At 43.8% G+C, this 27,268-nt stretch overlaps 1 protein-coding gene across 4 annotated transcripts in view; it reads right to left on the reverse strand.

Annotated features, from left to right (window-relative positions):
* OGDH (oxoglutarate (alpha-ketoglutarate) dehydrogenase (lipoamide)) overlaps nucleotides 1–27,268 on the reverse strand; it is a 77,155-nt gene that overhangs the window by 42,222 nt on the left and 7,665 nt on the right. For 2 of the 4 annotated variants that reach the window (XM_004675963.2, XM_012720352.1), the window contains exons 2-4: nucleotides 18,369–18,619; nucleotides 4,791–4,982; nucleotides 3,596–3,698 (exon numbers count right to left, since the gene is read on the reverse strand). In XM_004675963.2, coding sequence (XP_004676020.1) covers nucleotides 3,596–3,698; nucleotides 4,791–4,982; nucleotides 18,369–18,590 — 517 coding nt within the window. In that variant the 5' untranslated portion in view covers nucleotides 18,591–18,619. Of the gene's footprint in view, nucleotides 1–3,595; nucleotides 3,699–3,820; nucleotides 3,912–4,790; nucleotides 4,983–18,368; nucleotides 18,620–27,268 lie in introns of all 4 variants that reach the window. The other 2 variants (XM_004675964.2, XM_012720353.1) reach the window with 1 other exon arrangement.

The raw sequence follows: 27,268 nt of genomic DNA on the forward strand, positions 1-27,268 counted from the left end.
TTAAGTCAATCAATTCATAATTTTGGGCTTCTGAACTGATTTGAAATTCTAACTCAAGTTCATTTCCTAAGACTGAAATTTGCAAACAAAACAATCTCACGTTTTCTTCCCTTGTCATTGATAGAATTCATGTTTTGAGTTAATTGTGCTTCTTCAGTCTCACATGAAATGATCTCAAATTATCTTATCAGTGTGAGAAGTTATACTAAAGAATTTATACACAAAACATACACAATGGCATTTTAATAATGGAATCTATAAATATTACATTTGAAAGAGAAGAGGAACTGAAGGCAGGAGTTGATGGGGATTTTCTCTAAGTTCCCAAACCAGTCAAGGTCAGCTCTCTGCTCAGGGTAGAAACAAACTGTTAAACCCCTCCATGCCCTCCCACCACAAAATAAGTGCGGGATGCCAGCAGAGGACAACAGACTGGTTTCAACTCATAGTCAACTTGATTCTAATGAAGATACAAACACCCCACAGGACCCACTGTGTAAATAGTCACATCCTGACCCTTCTCAGGACCAATCAGGAAAAATCTTGCTAGGAAACCTGGTCCTGCCTGGAGAGCTTCCTCAACCTGCATCAGGGACACAAGTAGAATGGATGCGTGGACAGTTCATGTTCGAGTTTTCAACCATTTCCCTCAGAACATGAAGCAGACAGCATAATTCAGCACAAACTGAGAGGAGTTTCTGAGGCCCACTTGGAACTTGGTCCCCTCATAGCCCTCACCTACTTGAGAAACTGTTCTAACTTTAACCCAGCATTCTGGGACCATCTGGAATTCCTGAATGTCTGCCACGGCAGGGAAGAGCTGGCCTGCTCATCTCACTAGCTCCACCACCAGTCCGGAATTGCTGAGATATGAGGATACTTGAATAGAGGCCATAGGCCAGCATTTTCCAGTCTTTACAAAACTGGCCAGCAAAGGTCAAGAACTCAGCAGAAACTATTTCACAAACTCTACTTCATAAAAAATTATGAGCCCTATTTGCACACAGACCAGTGCTGGCTCCCCTGCCTGTTATGTTGGTGGGATTTCTGCCTCCCCCCGACAGTTAAGTCTTCCTATAGCACCTTATAGTCCTCATGTTTTTCAAAAACAGCAGAATATGCTGTCAAACCTCCAAGTGTGCAGTGCTGAATCTGTTTCCCCCATAAGAGAATGGAGAAATGGTGCCTGTATCCACAGGCAGGAGAGAAGGGAAGCTCGGGGGTGCTTGGGGGAAGAATGCTGTGTGACACAGGACACCACACAGGGCAAGAATGTACCCCAGATATACAACTGTTTAGGCAGGTTTCTGTATCACAAATACTAATCAGGTAGCCCACCCTTTATCACTATCAACTCTTATGCCACCTCAGCTACTGATTAAATCTCTGTTTTTGAATTCAAACATTACCTGAAAGTCTGGCAGTTCCTTATCTAAAAAGATTATCAATAATACAGAGTAGTTCACATTTGGTTGAAGCTTAGTAAGCCCTAGGCACTATTGCAGGAGTGTGTTTAATTTTGAAACAACTTTATAGGTGAGGAGAAAAACATGAAGGTGTGGAAAGGCAGCACTTGGCAGAGCCTGGAATCCAGTCTGGGGAGCCAACTGTAAGGTTCAAATGAAATAAGGGGCATAGAAATAGTCTAGAACTGCAGTGTCTGTCTACAGAGCCAGCTGAGCTGGACCTATTGTTCCTGGAATACCTGCACAGATCAAGAATGAGATAATTCAAGACTAACTTTCCTAGATTCAAATATATAATGAGCTCACACTATTTCCATTTTTTTTGTGCCTAAAGAAACAAATGATTTGACTTTTATCACACTATTTCAAATTTTCAGGATGAAAACATAAGTAGAAGGTCTGTTACTAACTTTCTCTTGGTGGTTCTAGTCAGAGGATGCAAAATCCTCTGCTTCCAATGAGTTTAGGGGGCTCTGGCTGCCTCTGCATGGTGGGCTCTTGATTCTTGGAGTCCTCTGCCATTTCATGTGCAGTGTTGTTGCTGGGCCTGGAATCGTATATTGCACAAGCACAGCATTCTGGGACACTATTCCTGAGGTGAGGCCCCTCGTGGTGTAGAAATGCAGAGATCCTACATCTGTCACTGACAAGTGCTGTAAATTCAGGAGCTAGGTGCTGTCGATAGGCCTGGTTTCTCACCCTTCAAGGAATAGCTGGGTAGGTGTTGCCTGGGGTACTTTCAGGAAACCTCAGTATCTGCCTGTTAGCTCTGTGTCTCCGGCTGACCTGATTAGTCTTAAGTGGGACAAGAAAAGAGTATTAAGTTCACCAGGTAGTTCTAGTGAGAGTTGAGAAAAGCATGTTTTGATCCTGCCAAATTGCTAAGTTGGGATATTATTGGCTGGGGGGCTGAGGAGATGCAGTTTCAGGCAGGGGAGACCCTGAGCTCCTGTATGCCTCTCTTGGATGATACACTGGCTTCTACAGCCCAACTCCTGACTGGCTCAGCAGTTGGGGCTGTTCTTTGGAGAAAGTCCCAATCTGCTGGCTTCTCAGTAGGGAGCTCTGCCTGGCCCTAAGCCTGGAGAGTAAGTGAGGAAGGGTATGTTACATCTAGATGGTGCAAGGGGCTAAGTGGTGCCCTTGGGGATTCCTGCAAGTGTCTTTGGAGAATCTGCAAAGAGAAGCCCACTTCTTGGGATCACAAGTGGTCAGCACTGAATAAAGCAGCAATACTCGACTCAAACCCTGTCTATAGCCTGAACTGGTCCTATTCAATCACATTGAGGAGGGTTTCTTGATTATGCCTATACAGGCAATTGGGCACTGTACAGTGTTAACAGACCATTATTCAGAGGAGGCTAATTATTCTCCCACCCACAGAGCAGTGTTAGGCAGGTAGGTAATAATCAGTTTTATTAGCATGCATAGTGTTTCTTGTAAAAACCTGGCCATTTCAAAATTAGTCATGTCATCGTTTCTTTAGCGCAGGTTAGCAGCACGGTGACTTAGAGCAGATCAACTTGAGAAAGCAACTGCAGGTGTGAGCCCAGCCACGGCCCTGTGATCGCGCCAGCAGAGGAGGGGCAGTGGATGTGACAACAGCTGCCTGAGCCTCCCTGCGCACAGTGGGGACGCCTTCCGAAGTTTCCTCAGTGTGATCACTGGCATTTAAGAATTGTGACACCCAAACTGCAAAACTTACTCAGGAATTCACCCTGGTCCACTGCAGACACACTGTGTTCGGAGCAGACAGTGTGACAACACTGATGAGCAAGGCCTCCTCTGGCAGAAGGCAGCACTGCACTGAGATTTGGAAACAGAAGCCAAAGAACTGGTAATCTCTGAAATATCTTCTGACCCGCTTGGGGTATCTTTTTAACCTGTGCCACAAACCTTTCCTGCCCCCAATTTTACTTTCCAATTTTGAGACTTAAGACAATTGAACTCATACAATCTGGCTGAAAGCTGAGATAAAAATAACTTGCCCAAAACACGCTAAATTTCAAGTGATCAGAACGAAGGAAACTTAAGAGTCTTTCCCTTCTATCTGTGGACATCCTGGCTATCACAAGCTGTGACACAGAGGAGCTCAAGCAGCGCAGTGCCGACTGCTCTCAGACCCTCACCAAGTTTGTCTGTGGATGAGATAATGTCAGCGGGCACGGAGGAGTCCAGATCGGCATCCAAAATTCCCAGGGGGTCCAGCTGTGCTACATGGTGCCCTCGTATCTACGAACGGGCCAACGGTGGGGAGGGAAGGACACACACAAAAGGACAGGAGAAAAAAAAGAGGGAAGGGGTAAAAAAAAGTAAAATTACATTAAAATTATCATTTACAGATTAATTCTCACCCACGTTTGAAGAAACAGTTACTGGAGCATCATCAAAATTTACACAACTAATTCCGAGAGGATCAAGTTTTGCAATGTGGTGACCCCTGACCTGGAAGCAATAACAAGCAAATCGTTAAGCAGGGGGGAGAGGAGGGTAAAAATTACACTTGGCTGGCCCTTCCCCCGAGAACACCAATGAACCCAAATAACAAAGAATTCTTGCTTTTTTGATAGCTTGTTTTAAAAGCATTACCGTGGATAAATGCACTTTTATTAAACAACAAAAAAAGAATCAACTCAGGTTATGATAAATGCAGCTGTCTCATGGAGTCATTGCTTGAGATTGTTACACATTTTTCCTGGATTAATGGAAATGGGATGTGCTGGGGATTCTCACTCTAGTGTGAGGTCTACTCAGCTTGAAACAAAGAAATGTTCCTAAGGAACAAGGGAAGGTGAGGAACTAGTGGGCGAGGGTGAGGGGTGTGTGGCTGCTGAGTAGGTTGGGGCACAGTGGTTAGAACGAAAACAATCCCCTGACAACATCAATGAACCCAAATAACATTCTGCCTAACCCTCCTCTGGTGGGGCGGGTCACTCCCAAACTATCTGCGTTTGGAGGGATCTCCCCTGCCTCTTGCTATTTCTTCAGACTTGGCTTCCTCTCACCTGCTGCTCCTTGTTTACAGAGATTCTGGTTTTGTCCCAAACACTACCAGCTTATTTCTTTCATAGTATTTGGGTGTTAGTGAGAAGAGGACATGGACTTCTGGAGGAGCATGCTGCTATCAGTCACTGCTCACCCTCCCTCCTTGCCCAGGCCATGACTGGGTTTTCCTGTTCACAAATCTTTCTTGCCAACTTATGGAAAAAAATAAGAAGTTATTTACATCATGCAGAGATTGCTCAGAGTGGGAGCAGCTATTTTTGTTGGGGATAAAAGTTAAATGACAGAATTTACTTGGGAGGGCTGTAGCAGCTGCCTTACCTGGTAGGCCCTGATGAGAGACTGCACTGCCAGGTGATCCTCCACCAGCTTATCCACGTTGGGCTGGGCATGCACCAGTGTCTGTGCTCCGGCTACAGCAGACAGGGAACGCGGGCTCAAAGGGAGTGGGCTCTGGTAGGCGGTGCCCGGGGGTGCTCCAGCATTGGTGTTTCGGAAGAAAATGTCCCATGACTGAAGACAGAGAAGGAACACATGAGCTATTCCACTGCTCATCTAAGGTCCAGGATTCATCTTTAGGCAAAAAGAGAACTTCTGTTGGCAGGCAAATCACATTTTGGTTATTATCTACCAATACGCCAGTTGAGTAAGCTTTTCTCCTGCTCTGGACAGTCCACTTCCCTACCTACCCTCAAAGGGTGTCTCTCTCTCAGAAGTTAGGCTTTCGCTTTCATTAATCCCCCAGAATAAGCCCTCTAACCCCCAAGTCCATGATACATACTCTATGACTGCCCTTCCATCAAAACCCCCAAAGCTCAAGGAAGGTCACAGAGTGCTGCCCTTGAACATGCTGTTAACAGCACGGGAGGCAGGTGTCAGAGGCCTTTCCGCCCTACATTTCCCAGCCAGCTCCCTGCAAGGCTGTCTGTAAAATCCATAGCAGTGCCACTTCCTCACATCCTGATGCAACCACTTGAGGGGTACTAAGCAGACTCAGTCCCTCTCATAACCCCAGAAGCCCGCGTAGTTTTTGAGGGCCCAGGGGCAGTTGTTCACGCTCTTGCTCTAGGAAAAAAGACTGACTGTGGCCTCTGAGTAGAAGGCCCTGGGTTTATTATCTGTGAAGCCTGAAGCATCCTCTCACTGACTTGAAACAGTCTTGCCTGTACTTCAGGAAGGGTCACTTGGGAGCTAAGTGTTCAGGGTGTGGGATCAGAGATACTCTGATCCTAGTGAATTACCTAACTTCTGGGCTCAGTTTTTTTCACCTGTAAAATGAACACTCTCAGAGTTTAGGCCCTTGCTTTCATTAATACCCCAGAAAAAGCCCTCTAAACCCCAAGTCCATGACACATTGACACATGCTCTGTGGCTGCCCTTCCAGCAAGGCTCAAGGCCACACAGTGCTGTCCTTGAACATGCTATTATCAGCACAGGAGACAACAATCTGTATTATATTTTTGTAATGACTCAATCATATAGCTAAAGGCATTCAGAACACAACCCAGTGGGCAGGGAGAACTTTTTAAGAGTCAGGTATTATTACTCTGTTTCAAATTCCTTTGCGCTAATGTTAATTACTGTCCCTGGTTTTTTTTTTGTTTTGTTTGTTTGTTTTGTTATTTCATTGCTTGAATGATTCAATTATAAATTGTATGGATATAGTAAACTTTTAAGTTTATTCATCTCCTACAAGATGTGAGTTTAAAAAACAAGTATTTCAGAGGTTAAGAGAAGCTAAGTCAAAATTCTTTGGGGGTAGAAGGGAACCCCAAATAGTTAATCCCAGAAAGTTCAGAACCATGAAAACATCTCTGGTAAGCATTTCTTAGTTTCTAAGATCTTCCACTTGACAAGACACTGATTGAGCTTCTTGAAAAGTCTGGAGAGAATTTCACTGGACTTCTGGGTTCACCTTTCAGTAAGTATTTTCAAATTGCTAGACAAATGTGTTCCTTCTCTGGGACTTGAGGGGAAAACTAACAATCTGTCCATGCTTCACAGAAAACAGGAGAATGACTTATGGTTTTCCAGACAGGTTCTTTCAAAGTGCTGTGCAGGGCGTGGAAGTACCTGACTGGTGAAGCTCCTGGAACACTGTTGCAAGGTGCTGCCAAGTGCAAACTAGAAAACTCCCAAGTGCAGGGGCCTGGCACAACTGTCTCTCACAGAGCAGACCAAACTCTCATGAAAGTGGGGGCTTTGTAGAATATGTAAATCTTTCTACAATAGGAACATATTCCTTTTATATTTATAAAGTTAAGTTTTAAAAATAAGGCTATTAAGGGGCCCTCCTTGGTGGCGCAGCGGGTTAAAGCACTGCACTGAGAAGCTAAAGCCACTTCCGCATGAGTTCGATTCCCGCCTGCCCCGGAGGTGACCACATGGCGTGGCAGACCTCTCCTGACCCGCCCGCTGCTCCCCTCAGCAGTGTACTTCATAAATCTGCCTGTTCTGCTCCCCACTCTGTCTCTCGTGAAGCCTCTCACCGCCCCTGAGCCGCTGGCCTGTACCCCAGTTCTGTATGTACAAATAAATAAATCTTAAAAAAAAAAAATAAGGCTATTAAGTGGATGATTATATTAATACAAGTTCATGACTAAATGATTAAAAAAGTTTGTATTTCACGTTAATTATGCCTTAGTAACAATTTTTAAATGTTCTACTAAATCTATTCAAGATTTTACCTTTCTGGTTAATTTTCAGTGTGTCAGCTGATGGCAGGAGAGAGATTTGGAGTTCTCTTCTGACACTGGTCATAAACCAGACTGTAAAGCATCTTTTATCATGTTGCTTGATAGCTGAGCCTTCCTTTATAATCCAGCCCAGGGAATCCCCAAGGCCATCCTCTTAATTGTCTTCCACGGACATCGAACCCTTCTCTAACAGGTGAAAAGTCAGCATTTCCACCATGGAAGCTATGGCATTATTCTCATGAGGAAAGGAGAGGGCGTTTTAGACTAATTAATTCACCTGGTTCTTTACAAAGATGTAAAGAACTGACACACCAGATACTCCCAAACACCCACACAACATGGGGCTCCCTTGTAATGAAAATGGCTCTAGCATCGGACCCTCTGCGATCTCGATCTAGCCCCTGCATGAAGAGGGCCTAACCGTGAAGAAGCCCCTTTAGTGCAGCAGCAGGTGCAGCAGGAGTCACCACGCCTAGCATAGCAAGAACAACAGCAAGATGCTCTTGCCAATTAAAGCCTCCCCAAGTTTCATTTTATCCAAACCTGCCCCAGTGCTGATGTCCCTACCTTCACCTGTGTCCGTATCAAGTCCTGCTCTGGACACATATCGTGGGGCTGTGACAAGATTAAAGGGTAGGACCCTGAAACCAAAAAGCTGCTAAAAGCAGCGCACAGACCCAAACTTCCTTCAGTTCTAACACCGACAGCATGTCTTCTTTCTCACAGAACACACAAAGATGTCCGGGAGCAGGGGCACATGCCCAACAGCAAGACCTTGGCTAGAAGGGCTCCGGGCTGCACACCCGCATTCCATTCTGATGGGAACCAGCTGCTTATGGATCTGAAAATCCATATTGCAAAAATCAAAAGTTCTTTCTTGGCAAAATCAACTTTGACTAGCAGTAAAAATAGTAACAAGAACAGTACTGGCAGCGACAGAGGTACAAATACTCTGAGCACTTGGCATGCCAACTATATCCTGCTGGGGAGAGGTTCAAGCAGGCAGGATGGAGACAGCAGTCACAAGCAGGGGGACTGATCAGATTAAATAAGAGGAAGGTTAGGTGAGTAAGAGCAGGCAATATTATACAAACACATCTCTGATTCTGGCTGACCTTTGTCAAAGCATGGGGCAGTAAAATGAAAGGAATTTCTAGGCCGAAGCCCAGAAGCTGGGGTTTGATAAGAGACATTCCTAAAGGCACAAGTTGGGAGCAAAAGGCTGCAGGGCCCCCTGTTACTGGCATGGGCGAAAGAGGGCAACCACCAGTCTTGACCTTCTATCTTAACCAGGATAAAACTCCAGGTGACTTTCAATTGGCTAAGGACAACTGCACAAAATCCTGCTTTCTGGGGGCGGTCAGAAAAACTGGTTTATACTGTATTACAGATACCTGGGAACAATCTGGAAGACTGCCAGAATGCACCTACTCCCTTTCCTGTGATTCACCTTTCCTGTGATTCACCTCTCCTGTGATACCCCACCCCAGCCCCCGCCAATAACATACAAATCACCACTTCCCTTTCCTGAAGTTTAGTCAGTCCCTGCACCCCCCCCCCATGTCTTAGACAAAAGTGGGCACTGGCATTCAGGTGAACCCTGTCCAGCCTTCAGAATAGGAGCCCACTCCAATAGCAGTAAGACCCCTGCCACCACGGGTGGCAAGACTGTCACACTTGGGTGAGTTTCAAGCTACAGCTTTCCTCACTCAGGTCCCATGTGATGTGGCCTGGTGAGCGTCTAGCTCTCCAATGGGTGGCTTCCCCAAGAAGCCATCTCCCTTGCTGCTACTCCCTGCCTAGCCCCAACATCTCAAAGCCCCCTGCGCTGTCCTCACCCTCCATGTTCTCTTTTCACATGCTGGCACATGTTATCTTTAATGTTTGCCCTTTTGAGGTTTTCTTCTTTTGATAATGTATACAAGGCCCTGTACACATTTCAACCTGAGGCTCTGACTACTTTTTTGTTTACCTGCTGCCAGAATGAAGTGTCTGCAATCTTGCTGCAGGGATAGGTCAGCACAAGGCTAAAGTGGCCAATCAGTAACCGGCCAGGGGAGCCCCTTCACCAATGAATACCTCAAGGAGAGAGAAAATTGGGCAGGTGGGCAGGGATGGTGGTATGTGCCAGGGAGCAAGACTTGAGCTGGCCTGCTAGGCTAATGGGGAGGAGGGTGATGTAGGGGAGGAGGGTGATGTAGGGGAGGAGGGTGATGTAGGGGAGGAGGGCAACTCCCCACCAGCACCTGTTGGTGTTGTGCTTACTTAAACCAAAACACAAAAGAAAGAAATTGCAACATCTGATTGCAACAAGATTTGTTTTCACTCTTATGCTCTCCAGCCCCCATCAACTCCCTGCCTTCTAAGTAGCTAGGACTGACTTTCCTTGAATTGTCAGAGCTTTCCTCCACAATTAGAGGCAACACTTCATAAAGGTGGCAAACATGCCCTCCCTGTCCTCTACAATGTCCTTGGGAAGCAATCAGTGCTTTGTACATGTAGTGTTACTCAACATACCTGCTGAGTCAAATTCAGACTCCTTCACAGGGCAATGGCCTGTGTGACGTCACGTCACAGAGCAATACGCCAGGTCCAGTGCTAGGTTCAGTGTCAAGCACACTGACAGGTGGTTACAGAGGCGGGACGTCACTGTGGTGCTAAGCTGCCGTCTAGTCCAGAGTCCAGAAGCTCCACCTTATCAGAACAGCTGCTGACCTTGCAGTGTGGGATTGCCAATTTCCAGGAAACGGCCTCTTCACACATGGGCGTGAGCAGCTCAGTGAGGCAAGCCGACTTTGCCCTACTTATTGTCAGCCGATTATTTATCAGGAGAATCACATTCCTGGTTACGAAGGTCACAGCAGAGACTATCTGTGGAGGGCAACTTCAGAGTGGTGGGCAAACACACAACTCAAGCCCTTTCCTATCTTAAAGCCCCCCAGAGTGTACTGGATGCATGGGCCTGTGCAGCGTGAGATCAAACTGCATCAGCTTCATCACAGCAGGTGGGCCTGCCCAATTCTGCCTGTGACAGACTGGCAAGGGTTTAGGGAAGTTACTTCAGCCTGATTTCTTTTGTATAAAAAAAAGGCAGGGAGTACGGTCTATTTATTATATAGTAGGTTATTGAAGAAATCATTGTATTTGTGTTGCCTTTTATACCTTAAAAAGCAACTTTAGGTATAACTGTTTAAGAAGCTGATGATGAAAGTATAACCCAGGGGTTACTAATTCTTATTCTAGTTGCCAAATGCTATGACTCTGACCATGTTGACCCAACCATCTATTCTTGTTCAAGGCTCCCTTCAAATGCCACCCTACTATCTTCCCTTTAGCTGTGGAACAATCCCACCCACTCACCCACAATATGCACCCTGAAATAAACTACTGATGAAGCAGGTGGGGCAGCCTCTGATTTCTCTTCAACAGGTCCAAACCCCATGCTCAAAGGCCATCACATGATTAATAAACTAAAGACGGCTGGGTTGCATATCAGAACACAGCTTGTCACAGGTAATCACATTATTCATTCTGTTACTACCACAAACATGAAATTCACAAGTGATCAAGCACAAATGATGCATGGCCATCCTGAAATAAGTTTTATGTTAACTGGTATTAGCCAGTTTATTTTAACGAGTGAAGTGTGTGTGTGTATGTGTGGGAGGGGCGGTGGTTAGCAGATCCCCAAGTGCCCTGGTGCTTTGAAGGAAGCCACTTCTGCTTTGGGGTAGCATATCCCTCAGTCACCCTGCACAGGGGTTCTTCCCTTAAAAAGTGTGCTGGCAGATTTTATGGCGTCCTACACACCCCAGATTACTGTTTATGCATACCTGTCAGCTACAGTGTGGATTCATGTCCCATCTGTGCCCTACATAGGCTGCACTGGGCAATCCCACAATTATAATGCATTATAAACATATGCATTAGGACATATGCATGTCACACCCCGCATGACTGTCCTGAATATCCTAACAGGCATGGGAGGCCTATAGTGGGTTTACCATTCCAACAGAACCTTCAGCAAAAGATTCCTACTTGAAGGCGAAGCAGTCTCAAAGAGCACCATGGGATGCCTTCTGCTTGGACTTCTGACTCCCCTACCTGAGGCAGTGCTGTGCCCAGACCCAGTCCCACCATCTCCCATAGGGCTAGAACTAGCAATGGAGTCAACCTTTTTATTGGAAAGTTAAAATTAGGGATTCCACTTGGGTATTCCTCTGTTATGAACCCAAATGAATTTATGCTTGGTGAGAGCACTGCTATTGTTTTTACAGCACAGTATCGCACAGATGAGAGAATGTGGCCAACAGCCTCTCTGGTTTTCTCTTTTTGGGTGTGTAAATAAAATGTGAATACACACCCCACCCCAGATAAACAAAGAAAAGTTGCCTCAGCTCTGCCCTATGAAGCCTGTTGATAGTGGACAGCTGACCCTCCCTAGGACAGAGTCCTAGACTAAAGGTCTAAGGGGCACAGCCCATCAGACCAGGTGGACGCAACGGCCACACACCCTCCCATCCCCACTTGACTACCTACACGGAGGCAACTACTTTTTAAGACAAACCCCTGGGGGCTGGTCTGAGGCTGCTTTGAGAAAGGATATAGAACAAGAAAGGCAGCTTTTGGCTAAGGATATGTAACAAGGTGTGCACCTTTTGGCCTAGGCATCCATGGTCCACACCTTTTCTCCTGGGGTTACCCTGCAGCCTTGTGAGGGGTTGCTCCACTTCCCTAACTAATGGGCTGGGGCCAGAGAACAGCCAGCACCCAGCCTTGGCCATTCTCAGGCCCAGCAGAGCCTCAGCTGCAGGAGTCAGAATCAAAAGAATGCACCAGTGTTTCGACGTGCCCACTTTTGGGGTAACTATACAAATTTATGGAACTCAGACTCTCTCCTAACCCCGAAACTTAAGCTAGAAATCCACACACAGACAGCAGAGTCAAGAGCACCAAACACCTTCAGGCTTCCTCCAGAAAAGCAGGCAAAGGGCAGGGATGCAAGTTGGGCTGAAAATGATGCTTTTGGTCATGTATGGCACTTTCCAGGAAAGGCCAGAACACCTCTCCATTGACAAACTCTGCCCCTTACTTTCTCTCGGTTAGAGCCTGCTGTACTTCACTCAGAAACTGCCCACCATCTAGAAAACAACCCATTCCTTTTTCACTCCTAATATCCACCTTCATGTTGATTATTTTTTGATGCTTCTCCCATTCCTCTAGTCACTGACATTAAAAAACTTACTTTTGGTGCCTTCCCTGGTGGTGCAACAGGTTAAAGCACAGCATTGCAAAGCTATCCGCAACCACAGCTGCTTCAGTAAGAGTTCAATCCCTGGCCAGCCAAGGAGGTGACCCAAATGGCACGGCAGACCTCTCCTGACCTGACCACTGCACCCCTCAGCAGTGTACTTGGGTCACTCTTTCTATTCTGCTCCCCACTCTGTCTCTGGTGAATCCTCTCACTGCCCCCCACACCTCTGGCCTATACCCCAGTTCTGTATACGTAAATTAAAAAATCTTAAGAAAAAAACTTACTTTTGCTTAAAATATAGTACAGATGATTGAGCATTAAAAAATCATGCTCCCTATATACAGCAACCCTTGACTCTAATCCACCTCTCCTCTCATGGCAGTTTCAGATAGTTCTTCATCAGCGTCAGGAGCCCTGTCAGCCTAACACCATCAGACTCTCCTCTCCTAACTGTTGAGAACACGGCATAGTCATTTCACAAAATAAACACCACTCTGCTTGATCTCAGAGCCCTTCCATTTACATCGAAGCCCCTGTTTGATCTTCATTTGCTTGCGGCTGCTGCACTAAGCCCCCTGCCCTCTTAATGTGCTCCCTGTTCCCTTCATACTCTCTCCTGAGGCCTCTGTCTGCCTTCACCTGTGCTTTCCTGAGCACAAACCCCTTCCCAGGGTTGGACCCCTTTCTTATCACCAAAGTTCAGTACAACTGGCAATTCCCTCAGAGGCTGATCAGCTTCTATATGGCAACTGTTAGCTCACCCAATCTCCCAAAGGCCGGCCGTGAGCTCAAGGGGGTCGTGAGCTCAAGGGGGTCAACATGCAGCACACCTGGCAGTCGCTCAACAGGGACCCCCAACAAAACCTCTGAGCTGCCAACTGCTACACAAATAAAGTGATGGTGCTGCTTCACAGTGCTTACGTATTTCAAAGGTGTTACTCTACCTTCCTAACTGAACTATATAAATGCAAACCCCTTGACAGTAAAATACAGTACTGAAGTTAGGGAAAATCTGGCAACTGTTTAGCTAATTTAACACGAAAGTCATCATTTTACTTCTGATGGAGGAAGCTGAGTATCACTGAAGGGCAATTTCAAAATGCTGTTGAACAGCTTGACCAGTAATATCCCATTAAGTGTACCAAGAACCTTAAATCTATTATGTCCCTCCCACTCCCTGAGACTGGGCAAAACTGGGGGTAATCATGGTTCCTCCCAAGGCAGTCTCAAGTTGCAGAGTGGAAAGGTACATGTCACCTAACACTGGGGATGATGTGTAACTGTTTTTCTTCCATTTATCTGTTTCACGCAGAGGAAATAACAGGATTGTGTCATGAGCTTGCATGTAAGAAAGAAGTACAACTGTTTAGGTAAGAAAAGCAGTGTGGTCAAACCAAAGAGGTGGTTTTGAATCTAAACCTTGAATGGGGCCCTCCCTAGTGGTACAACGGGTTAAAGCACAGCACTATGAAGCTATCTGCAGCTGCTACAGCATGGGTTCGATCCCCAGCCAGGGAGGTGACCTACATGATGTGGCAGACCTCTGTTGTTCTGCTGGCTGCTTCCCTCAGCAGTATATTTCAGTCAGTCTGCCTATTCTGTTCCCCGCTGTCTCTGGTAAATCCTCTCAGCTCCCCACACCTCTGGCCTGTACCCCAGTTCTTGTATGCATAAATAAATCTTTAAGAAAAAAACAAACAAAAAAAAACCTTGAATGCACACACAGAGCTTCCTTAAGAGTCACAATAAACCAGAAAACTATTGTTACATGTGCAAACTGGCCAAGGAAAGCAGAGGAACAAATGGACACTCGGTAACCAGAATCGGGAGACAGGTTCCAGGAAGGAGGCAGAGGTCACAAACCAGGTTTGAAGCAGGAGCTGAAAACACTGAGGCACTGAGATGGCGGTGAAAGTCCAATGACTGTGGGACAAAGGTGGCAATGAAAAGCAGAGAACAAAGGACACTTTTAGAGTTCTAGTGCGGGGTCACCTGCTGGTCCTTGAAGGCAGAGCTGACACCACTCCACACCTGTATGAGGCACCTGCCTAACCTGCACAAACAGGGCTAATGAGAACTTGTTAATTCTCACTGTCCTGCTGTCTTAAGCATTAACGAGGACAATCCAGCTGTGACTTGCCCCAAGTGGCTGAGACCCTAAGTGAGGCTTCTCCTGCTGACTCAACAGGTCTTGTTTGAAGGCTCCTATAGGGTCCAATGACACACTTGACTGAGGCCAGTCTAGAGAAATGGTGACAAAGAGACAACCAGTGGTGACGGGGAGGCACAGGAGCACCAGGTGCGTACAGCTTTGAATCACTTAAATTACAACAAAAACGTAATGCTGAAACATAATTTTCACAAACAGTTCAGGATAAAAATTTTCTTAAGAATTTGGATATAACCAGCTGTAAACTATAAAATCAATATAAAAGGGCAGCTTTAAGATAATAACACATATCTGAACACACACTGAGAATAAGATCATATAAAATGAAACATTTTAAAAAAGATTATATTGGAGATTGATCTTAACTTCTGTTGGGTGCGGTTAAGAAAGCATTTCTTTGTTATCAGAGCCACACAATACATTTAGGGCAGAAATGACTCAGGTCTGGGATTTGCTTTAAAATACTCCAGTGGTCCATGCCTAAAACAAACCAACAAACAGAAAGGCGAGCAGGGAAAAGAATTGAGTTTTAAAGACTGGCAAACTGTAGAGAACTGTAAACATGGCAATGGATTGCTTCATGGAGCGTTCTTAATCATTTTCCCAAGTTTGAAAGCATCATAATAAAAAGTTAAAAACAAAACAAAACAGGGAGTACAGGGACAGTGACACCCCCCTTTTCCAGCCAGAGAATCCCCAAGTGCCTCCCATTCATTATGTTTTACCTTCCTTAATTCAATTCAGTAAAAATACTTTTCTAGGATAGGTATTTTTTTTAAGTCAGTGAAAACACTCTGCATAATGTATAATGGTAGACACAAATAGATTTGTCCAAAACCTTAGAATGCACAAGACTGAACAAACCTCAGTTGTACAAACCATGGCCTTTGGGAGACAATAATATAAATGAGTGATTTTGTAAGTTATAAGAAGAAATACACATAAAAGACTGCCCGGGTTCCTGACACAGGACTGCTGAGACCCCTGAAAATTCTGGGTGATAGCAATGTTTTCGTTCTAATGAGGTGCCTTGGCTCCTGAGTGGGGGGTGGTCACCAGAAAGACTTGAGTCAGTAATAAAGCTTGGATTTTTCAGCTTTGTTCTTCCTCTTCCCATTCTTTTGAGAAGGGAGATGGAAGCTAGTGATTGGATCATATGTGATGAAGTGTCCACAATTTCCAAAACTACGGATTTTAGCTTCTGAACTGATGAACACGTGAAGGTGCTGACACGCCTGGAAACCCTATGATAGTTCGGAGCCCCCTTCCATACCTTGTCCTACGCATCTCTCCCAGTTAGATGTTCATCTGTACCTGTTATCATATCATTTTATGAACCAGTAAATGTAACTGTTTCCCTGAGTTCTGTGAGCTCTCAAAAATTAACTGAACTCGAGGAGGGGGTGAGGGAACCTCCAAACTGTCTGGTTGGAGAGAAATGCACACGTCATAGTCTGGGTTTATGGCTGGCATGCAAAATGTGTGTGGGAAAGAGTCTTATGGAACTGACTTCTTAACCTGTGGCACCTGTCTCTGGGTAAGTAGTATCAGAATTAAGTTAAATTGTAGACTACGCAGCTGGTATAGCAGAGAACTGCTTGGAATAAGGAAAAACCACACATTTGGTGACCTCAGTGCCAGAAATGAAATGTTTTTTTTTTTGTAAAAGCAGATACACAGGAAGAAACCTACAGTAGGGAGGAACTGAAATTTTCCCTAGACAGAGAATGGAAAAAACTAAGGTTTTTCCCTTTCCATATTATCGCCGTGGGTTTAGCATTTGTAAAAAATATACTCTTCAGTGGGGATGTTGATAGTCTGGAGGCTGTGCACAGGGGAAGTCAAGGGGTATATCGGGAAATCTCTATGCCGCCTTCTTTTACTATGACCCTAAGATAGCTTTAAAAGATAAAGGTTTGTGCCCTCCCTGGCGGTGCAATGGGTTAGGATGCAGCACTACAAGCAAGCCGCAGCCACTTCAGTGCAAGTTCTATCTCCAGCCCCCCGGAGGTGACCCACATGGTGCAGCAGACCTCTCTCGTGTCACCTACTGCTCCCCTCAGCAGTGTATTTCATTCAGTCAATCTGCCTGTTCTGCTCCCCACTCTGTCTCTGGTGAATCCTTTCACCGCCCCTGCACCTCTCGCTTGTACCCCCAATTCTGTATACATAAATAAACAAATCTTTAAAAAAAAGATAAAGACAATTTAGAAAAAGACAAAAACAATATTGTTAATACAAATACTAAGACTAATAACAGCAGTAATAAATCTAGGAGTTGGGAAAAAACTTTTCAATGAAAATTATCATCATTTATGCATCACTGCTATCATGCCCCATTAAAAAAAACTTCATAAAACTTCCGTAGTGGCAACCAGAAGGGTTTCAGTTCCACTTTTCAGAGCTCTGTAGCCACAAAGTCAGCATGCTTCTCCCATGACAATCCATGCAGATCCCTGCTACCTTATGAAAAATTTCTTTCTCTAAAATCAAATGTAACTTAAGATTTCATTGGTTCCACAAAAAGATTATGCTTATGCTAGGGAAATTTTGTACAAAGGGACAGGCAGGAAGAAGACAACAATCTGCCTTTGAGGTGAGGTTAATTCTAGCGATAACCTAACCCACTTGTTAGAGACCAGGGAGAGAGAGCCAAGGTCTCCTCAAAGGGAAATCAGTTCTCAGCCTGCTTAGGGAGAGAAGTGACATCCAGGTTGCCATGAAAATAGGAGAGGATCAGCTAGATGTCCTCCATTACTCTTTATTAATGAGGTTCAGACCAAGAGGTGGTATTCCTGAAGAAAAAGGGCTGGTAGTTCCTGCAGCCACAGAAGTTTCCAGTTTAAAATGTTACTGACACTTTAGGGTAGAATTTATTCACAAGGTCCCAAGGGAAGCTAACTGCCTTTTGATGGTAAGACCCTACAATTCCTGAATAAGGAAGCCAAATCAACAGTGATGATAAACAAACTCTGCTGAGTCCCCCTCTGTGCCAGGCACTGAACATTCTGTACGACTGAGATTTCCATTAAATTACCCACAGCCCTAAAAGCGAGGCTGAGTAACTTAGGTGTATCCAGCTTTTAACACCTGCACTGGGGCAGCTGTCTGACCTGAAAATCAACACTGGTTATCAAATCCACAAATATTCACTGGATAAATGCCATGAAGAAATACTGCCATTAGGCATACCCGATGGCAAACAAGAGCACAGAGAAGTTCTAAGAAGGAAGCACCTTTTAGGTAACACAGTGAAATCAGAAAGAAGCCTTTGCAGAATTTACGTTCAAATACAGAAGAAAAACATGAGTGTAATGCTTTAAAAGTTCATTTATACAAAATTACATGAGATGATTTTAAGGTGTTCTTGGGGTAGTGGGATGGAGGGGCGTGCCTGGGTCACTCTTTCCATGCGTTTTCTTTCTTCAACATCTCCATCAGCAGCAGGTTTGGAGAGCTCCTGGCAGTGGTGCGAGTGTATTTTCATATCCTAACGGGGTTCATCACGCAGTTGGTGCAGGAACGAAGGTCTCAAGTGTGCTGCACATCAAGCAAGAGGGGAAGACCCCTCTGAGGAAGGCGGCTCCTGTTGGGTCTGGCTGATGGTTGAGGTGGGGCTACCACATAGGACTCGAGTTGGTCGGGGCTCCCAGTCGCTGCTCTGCCTTCCACAAGGCTTGTCAGGAAGCCTGGGACGCACTTACCTGCGACCATCAGCCCACAGTGGGCCACTACACCAAAGATGAACACGTGAAGATGCCCACTCCTCCAAGCCTTACCTTGTGTACACTTTTTGGGTTTTCCAACCAGGCATAGTACATTTCCTCCACATAGTTTGAACTAGTTCCACTGAGGAAGGGCTCTGCAGCAACGGGGGCAGAATAGCACCGAATCTGCCGAAACGTCCTAGCTGCTGCTGGTCTGTTTTGCGAAAATGTCTTAACAGTCTGGGAAGCCGTCAACGGCCTCAACTTAACAGCACAAGTCCTTAAGTGAAACATACTGGAGTTCTGAAGTTTCTCACAACAGCCTGTACAAAAAAAGAAAGAAAAGTTAAAGCATTTAAAGTTAAAATTACGGGCCCTCCCTGGTGGTGCAATGGATTAGGATCAGCACTGCACGCTAGCGCAGCCACTTCAGTGTGAGTTCCTTCCCCAGCTCTGTCTCTGGTGAATCCTCTCGCCGCCCCTGCACCTCTGGCCTCTACCCCAGTTCTGTATACATAAATAAATAAATCAATCTTAAAAAAATAAAATAAAGTTAAACGTTAAAGCATTTTAGGAGATAAGACAGAGGACATGAAGAATGGAGGCAAGTCAACCCAAGCCGGTTCACCATTACTTAGGGAAGCAGGACAGTGCTGCTAAAGAAAGCATGGTTTAAGTGAAATATAGTTTGAAGGATAAAATATGACATTATCGGATAGGTGTTTATAGTTTATACAGTATAAAACAAGGATAATAAGGACTAGAATTAACTGCAAATGAGAAAGATATTTCCTAACCGATCCAGAAATCCCTGAGCGCGTGATGTACGCAAAGTATTCTGGACTCAGTCCTTTCAGGTGAGAGGGAGTTGAAAGCCAAGCAAAGTTTTGGGAAGGGAGGCTTTCAGATTGGTTCTTTGAAGACAGGAAGGGTTCAGTGGTGATGGGGAGAGGTTAGAGAAGGCATAAAGAATACAAGAATCAGGAGGAGAAAAGATAGGTGGAAAAGTGTGAAGAAACACGTGGGAAGAACAAGAAACATTTGGTACTAGACAGGAAGAGGAAGGGCCCTGCTCACCACATATGGAGTGTGGCCCCTTTCATAAACACTACACTATGGAGCCAGAGGAGGTTTTAAAGAGCTTAAAAAGGAATGTGCATATAGCAATCATGGGGGGGGGGGGTTATTTGCTCTGTATAGCTCTACTGTCAGCAACTTGTTAAGACTTTTTATGAGCTCCACAAATTCCCTAGCAGGAAGAGGTTCTTTTGTTCCACAGACGGCCCTTCTGTTTCAGTTTTAAGTGTTTCATGGTCACAGGGCCATTAATAGCACAGCCAGGATCTGAGAAGTCTTTCTGACAACAAAGTTCCTGTTTTACCTACCAGGAGCTGCCTGGCTCTTGGGCAACAGCATCTGAGGTTGGATAGGGAGGGAAAGGTCAGGGCAAGAGGGACAGACAGACTGGACTAAGGAGGAGAAGGAGTGGGGGAGGGTACAGGAAGAAGAGGAAGGAGGGAGGGGGTTGGGCTCTATTTACTTCTGTTTTGAGTGGAGCTTATACTTGATGATCTTGAATTCATGAAATATAATCTATGGCTATCAAAAGGACCTTTTATAAAAGAAAGCGATGTGCCAGTCAGAAATGAAAGAATTTAAATGTTTGCAGAGGATCTTAAATTCCAAAAACTTCCAAGAATCCAGCATGTCCTTGGGCTGTCAGGAGAGGACAAAGATATTACAGGTTCTTTTCCTTAAAGAATCCCAGCTGTGGGCCTCCCTAGTGGCCTAGGGGTTAAATCTCAGTGCTATCACCACTGTGGCCTGAGTTCAATCTCTGGCGGGGGAGCTGACCCACAAGGCGCAGCAGACCTCTCCTGTCTCGCCTGTTTCTCCACTCAGTAGTATATTTCACTAAAACCACCTGCTCTGCTTCCCACTCTGCCTCTGGTGAATCCTCTCACTCCCACACCTCTGGCTTACATCCCAGTTCTACCCCCTGTCCCCCCAAAATCCCAGTTGTTTCAGAGGACTTTTATGTCACAGAAAAGGGGTCCTAAGGGACCCTTAGGGCTCATAGCAGCCTTCTACCCAGGATAGCGTGTTTTATGTTCTAAGACATGCTTACTCATGAGTTTGCCTCAAAGCAAGTGCCCTATTTGTGAAGGTGGAACTACCTTTACCTCCACACCTACCTGAAGCTGTGAATTAACCAAAAACAGTGCATATAATACCCTCTATACCTTTTTATAAGACCCCTTTCCTCTTGCCAAACAAAATCAGAATGAGTACAAAGACACAAAGGAAAGGCCGGAGGGTATTGCCCGCTCTGCTGCTGGGAAAGACAGGCAGCAAAGGGAAAAGCAGAAGAGATGCTATAAAAACAAGCTAACGGACAAACAACTGCACCTTAAAAATGAACACAAAGTACCTTCTGCATACAGTTAAAGAATACAATCTTAATTAATCCTTGTATTTTTTTGTATTAAAAATAATCTATTACTATATTCAACTACACTCCAATTTTCCCCACTAATAAATTTAAGGCAAAGTCAAAGAGGTTGAGGACAAAAATAACTACTACTGTAAATTTCAGTTGCTGCTTTCAGTGTTAATTTCTAACATTATCCAGTTTCAAAGGAAATATTCATCTCTCCCCCTCCCCCAGTCATTATTATCTATGTAAGATGAAACATTCTATCAATTCTTGAGTGAGGTTTTTCTCCTATAATAAATTATTATTAATTCCATTAAATTGTCTGTTATTAATCAGCTGCTACAATAACCTTTTAAAAGGAAAACAAGTCCCAAATTGGAGTTGCTATGCTAAACCTACCAACACTTAATACCTAACCTAACTGCAGCTTCAACCTCCTCCAAGAATGTAGTCTTAACTGGCCAGTATGGAATTTCCTGGTCAGCACCACTGAAGTAATTTTTTCCATTACCCAAAGAAGATGAGATAATCTGTCACAAGACCTTTTTCATTTCCCATGGCAGGTCACCTAAGCCTGAAATAATTCCCTCCCCCTTCTCTTGCCCTCTTTCTGCCTATATGAAAATCTTTCACATTGTACAGCATTTTAGAGCACTTTCCTACATGCTAGATGGGATGCTGTTTTATTTATGAATTATTTAATAAAGCCAAATAGATTTTAAAAATTAACTCCATTGGATTTTGTTATTTAACAAACCCAATCAACAGAAGCTACACTGAAAGTCACAAAACTGCTCATTTTATCTGTTTTTTCAAAGTTGTCTTCCCAACTTTGGAAATTATGCTACAAGTAAATCATGTTATCTAGCTACCTACAGTCATTAAATTTGACATATAATTTAGTGCTGCCCAGTACTCCTACCAAGATAGGTCAGCAATTTTCAAACTTCCCTTAAGATGACTCATCAAAAAAGTTGTCCTTCAACAGAAGGTTCAACATGCCCCAGCCTCCACCCTGCATGGCCTGAACAGCTGTTCTCTGTTCATGATTTGAAAGAACCACAGGACAGACACTAAGTTTACATTTCAGATTTGGGTAGTTAGTTCTGATTTCTGGTTAAGAAGAAAACTTCTATTTGACAAGGAGTCAAAAAACCTTAAATAGTGAAAAAGTAGCCCGGTAATGGGGCAACGGGAGTTCCATATGTAAAAGAATGAAATTACCTCACACTTCTATGAAATTAATCCAAAATGGACTGACAACCTAAATGTAAGACTGAATGCTTACAAGTTTTGTACTTCCAAGTTTTAATTGAGTAAATCATTAACTCAGGTAGTGGATTCTTAGGACACCAAACATACAAGCAAGAAAAAAATTGGACTTCATCAAAATAAAAACTTTTGTGCTTCAAAGGACACCAGCAAGAAAAAGAGAAAAACAAAGGAAATATCTGCAAGTCCTCCAATTGATAAGGGACTTTTATACAGAACATACAAGAGCTCTTATAACTCAACAACTAAGAGAAAAATAACTCAATCAAAAAATAGGCAAAAGATAAGGAAAGATATTTTGTCAAATATATACAAATGACCAATAGCATGTTTTTTAAAAATGCCAACAAAAACTCTTAAGATACCACTTCATGCCCACTTGACTAGATACAATCCAAAAGAAGGTAACAAATGTTGGTGAAAACATGAAGAAACCCTCATACAATTCTGGTTGGAATATAATAAGCTTGTACAGCCACTTAGGAACAGTCTGGCAATTCCTCAAAAAGTTAAACATAGATCTTAGAGTCTGTGGAGTCCTACTGGGAATAGGCTTCTGAAATAATGGCTGGAAGGTTAAGGTCCAAGTTCATTTTTGCTGGCTATAAGAAGGATCTTTGAAACCAGAGAGAATATATGGCTCTTCTTAAAACTGAAGATATTTATGCTTGAAATGAAACTGAATTCTATCTAGGGAAGAGATATATTTATACATACAAAGAAGACAACACAATTAATAAAACTAGAATAACTTGGGGAAAGGTAATGCATATCCATGGAAACTGGCATGATTTGAGCCAAATTCCAAAGCAAGTTTCCTGCTAAGGTCACAGGACAGACTCTGTAATGCTGTGCCTCTCAGGGATCGAAATTTATTGAAAAGCTAGTAAGTAAAAATGAATTTGTACTTTTGTTAGGAAAAAAAGTTAAACAGAGGGCCACACAACTTAGCAATCTTACCCCAGTTACAAAGCCATTAGAAATAAAAACATGTCCACACAAAAATATGTACATAAAAGTTCACAGCAGCATATTTACACCAGCTATAAAGTGGAAACAGGGGCCCTCCCTGGTGTCTGAACAGGTTAAAGCGCAGCACTATGAAGCTATCCACAGCCGCTGCAGCACGAGTTCAAATCTAAGCCAGAGAGGTGATCCACATGACACAGCAGACCTCTCCTGACTCACCCTGCTCCCCTCAGCAGTGTATTTCAGTCTATGGTGAATCCTCTCACTGTCCCCCATCCCTGCACCTCTGGCCTGTACCCTAGTTCTTGTACATACATAAATCTTTAAATCAAAAAATAAATCCGAAACAACTCAAATGTCTGTTAAGTATGGGTATATATGAATCTATATGATGTGTTACAGTCATATAATAAACAATAATATTAGACAATAAAAAGGAATGAAATAGGTAAGGTCGTTCACAAAAACAATGTTATGATTTCATTTATATGAAATGTTCAGAACAGCCAAATCTATGTACATAAACTACGTTTATGATGCCTAGGGCTGAAGGCAGAGGGATGAGGAGATTACTAATGAGTACAGGGGTTCTCTGCAGGGGGGATGAAAAAGCTCTAAAACTATGTTGGTTTTATGCACAAGTACGATGTTTTCACAGACCTTCTAATATGTTGAAAAACATTCAATTGCACAATTTAAATGGGTGAATTACATGGTATATGAATTTTTAAAAAAACTTTTCTTTGTTATAATAGTTTATTTTTACATATTTTTGTGCATTTTTCTATCTCATTTGCAATCCCCTTGGGTTTCCCATCACCAAATGTGACATCACCATAGTCTAGTGCATTTCCCTCCCCCCCACTGTCTTTATTTTTTTTTTAATGTTTATTTTTTCATACAGAACTGGGGTACAAGCAAGAGGGGCAGGGGCAGTGAGAGGCTTCACCAGAGACAGAGTGGGGGGCAGAACAGGCAGAATGAGGAAGTACACTGCTGAGGGGAACAGAGGCTGGACCAGGAGAGGTCTGCCATGCCATGTGGATCACCTCTGGGGCAAGGAATCAAACTCATACTGAAGTGGCTACGGCTTGCTTACAGTGCTGCGTCCTAACCTGTCGAGCCACCAGAGAGGACCGGTATATGAATTTTATCTCAAAATTGTTTAAGAAAAAAGAAATATGTAAGAAGAAAATTCCAAAGTGAAACACTATTTGTAACCCATTACTTTCAAGATGAAAGTATAAACCTATACATTTGAGTAAAGTAAGATTTAAAATAAGTAAAAATCAAAGCAAAATGTGTTTTTAAAAGTTCAGTGCCTGAGGCCCTCCCTGGTGGCACAGGGGTTAAAGCACAGCACTAAGAAGCTAAAGCCGCTTCAGCATGAGTTTGATCCCCAACCTGGAGATGACCCACGTGGCGCAGCAGACCTCTCCTGGCCTGCACGCTGCTCCCCTCAGCAGTGTACTTTACCAGTTGGCCTGTTCTGCTCCTCACTCTGTCGCTGGTGAATCCCCTCACTGCCCCTGCAACTCTGGCTTGTACCCCAGTTCTGTATGCATAAATAAATAGATCTTTAAAAAAAAAAGTTCAGTGCCTGGGCCTCCGTGGTGGCACAAGGGGTTAATGTGCTACACGGTGAAGCTATCTGCAGCCACTGCATTATAAATTCCATCCCCAGCCAGAGAACTAACCCACATGGCACAGCAGACCTCTCCTGCCTTGCCCACTGCTCCCCTCAGCAGTTTATTTCAGTTCTATTCCCCACTCTGTCTGGGGTAAATCCTCTCACTCCCCACCCACATACCTCTGGCCTGTATCCCAATTCCTGTATTCATAAATAAGGAAATCTTTAAAAAAAAAAAAAAAAAGTTCAGTGCCCTACCCATTGGAACCTACAAAGTGAAATAAAGTAGGACTTTTTAATCTGTTCCTGAACCTTCAAGAGTCAGGCAGCACACAACTCACCACCTCATTATATACAGAATTGTATCATCTGCTAATATCATGTTGGCTAGGCAGAGGGGTAATTAAAGAGGCAATGTCTAATAAAACCACAGTGTGCACAGCTACACAGGAAATGAGTCTGAAAGAAAAGGGCACACACCATTAAGTGATTGTCTGTTGCCTGACAACCACTTTAAAAGAACAACTCTTCTTGAAAATATTTTCCATTTTTCTTTCCTTTTTTTTGTTTCTGACTCATTAAGATCTTAATGATGAATCTAGAAGACAAAAACTGCTATATACCTGTGGCTGTTACTCCATACCTACAAGTATTTTAGTTTCAGCAGTGAAACAAAGTACTTACATAGAGAGAGAGCATAGATTCCAATTCATCTTATTGGTACAGAATTTCAAAGAAATCAACATTGTTCACTTTTGATGCTGCATTAAAGAAAAAAAAAAGGGGGGGGGATAGGAAGGTAGTGAGGTTTCCTTTTAAACTGCAAAGGTACTTTGCCATTACCAGTTGGAATTGATGGTTGAGCCTGCAGGGACATCAGGCTGTGACAACAACTGGCTATAAGGAGCCTTTAACACATCACTAGATGTAGCTATGGTTTTTCTCACCATAAATGAAAAAAGCATTTACTCCTGCCTTCTATATAAAAGGTTTTTTTTTTGGGAAAAAATATATATACAAACATGAAAGCATTATGCACACTTTTAAAAGTATTTCCATGACTAAAGAATTACCACTTAGGAAGAATCCTTTTCATAAAGTTGAAGTTCCCAAACCTACTGTCAGTTAATATGGAGTAGATAGTCAGATCATAGAATCTTATCTTTGGGAGGGACTTCTACTTCAGAACAGAACCCTGAACAAGCTTCTATACCTGGGTCTGAAGGCTGACAGAGCCCTAATCCAGATCAGCATTATGTGACCAGAAGTGCCCCAGTACAGAATCATCTATGCGTGGGTAAATAGAAACTTATGAAAAGCATTGACTAAAGTATACATTACTAAATCTTCATTGCTTGCAAAGCCACTTGTTAATATTCATTAAAAATTTTAAGATTCAGACACAAAATGATGTAAAAAATAAACTAAGATTAACCTAGGACTTCCTCCTGCTAACTGCTGTTAAAAACATGAGATGTTACTTTTAAAACAAACAAAAAAAAGGAGTCTGAAATAAGAGAGCTTGGAAAAGGACTTCAGTGACTAAAGGAAAATACAGTAAGGTGTGTGGAGGGGGGGGTGAAAAAAGAGAGGGGAGGGAAGAAGGGAGAAAAGAAGGGAGGAAGAAAAGGAAGGAACCACAGCATTGAGTTCTCTATTTTCTTTTTTGCTTCTTACATCCCAAGCTAGGTCCTAGAAAAGCCGGCAATCAGAAATGCCAACTAATGCAAACAAAAAAGATACAACAAAATGCTGCTCTCTATCTAGCCAAAGGTCCAGACTGACCAAGATGGGCAATCTGGAGGGACAGAACATTTTCAGAAAATAACCTCTTTACTGTAGTGAACCCATAAAACACTATAACCCATCCCCACTGTAGCTGGTAATCTCAGAGATATGGAACTTTCATCACTACCAGATGACAATGAACCCCACCTCTACTGCTCACTCCTGATACCAGTGGAGGCCAGAAGGGGAGCCTAGATTCCACTCCCACTCAGAAGGAACAGAGGAGCACCCCTCCCTTCCCAGGCAGGATAGTATTAAAGGGCACAGATGGGGAACTTACACCTATAAAGCAGTAACAGGGAGTCCCTCTCCAAGATACCAAGGAGACTGGGTGGGGAGGCTGAATTCTACCCCCGCCCAGAAGAAACAGGGCAGTATCCCCCACCCCCAACAGTATCAGAAGAAATCTGCTCTACTTGGATTTACATAAAATCCAGAGTCTCATAAAATAACAACCAAGATGGGATCCCCACAACCCCGAGACCTGGCACTGTGAAGCTTTTAGCAGCCACTGCAGTACGAGTTTGATCCCGGGCCAGGGAGCTGACCACTTGGTGCAGCAGACTTCTCCTGCCTTGCCCGCTGCTCCCCTCAGTAGTGTATTTTAGTAGATCCACCTGTTCTGCTCCCCACTCTGTCTCTGTCTCTGGTGAATTCTCTCACTCCTCCCCCCACACCTTTGGCCTATACCCTAGCTCCTGTATGCATGAATAAATAGATCTTAAAAAAAAAAACAATAATTAAAATGTTCAAGTTGCACTGAAAGACACGCATTACATCAAGATCCAGAATGATCTCAACTGAAACAAAAATGATAGTCTATATACACCAATAAGATGACAGTTTAGAATTATTTGGAAGGGCCCTCCCTGGTGG

This window comes from Condylura cristata, unplaced genomic scaffold (assembly GCF_000260355.1).
Source record: "Condylura cristata isolate star-nosed mole 26May11 unplaced genomic scaffold, ConCri1.0 scaffold00004, whole genome shotgun sequence".
Taxonomy (NCBI): domain Eukaryota; kingdom Metazoa; phylum Chordata; class Mammalia; order Eulipotyphla; family Talpidae; genus Condylura; species Condylura cristata.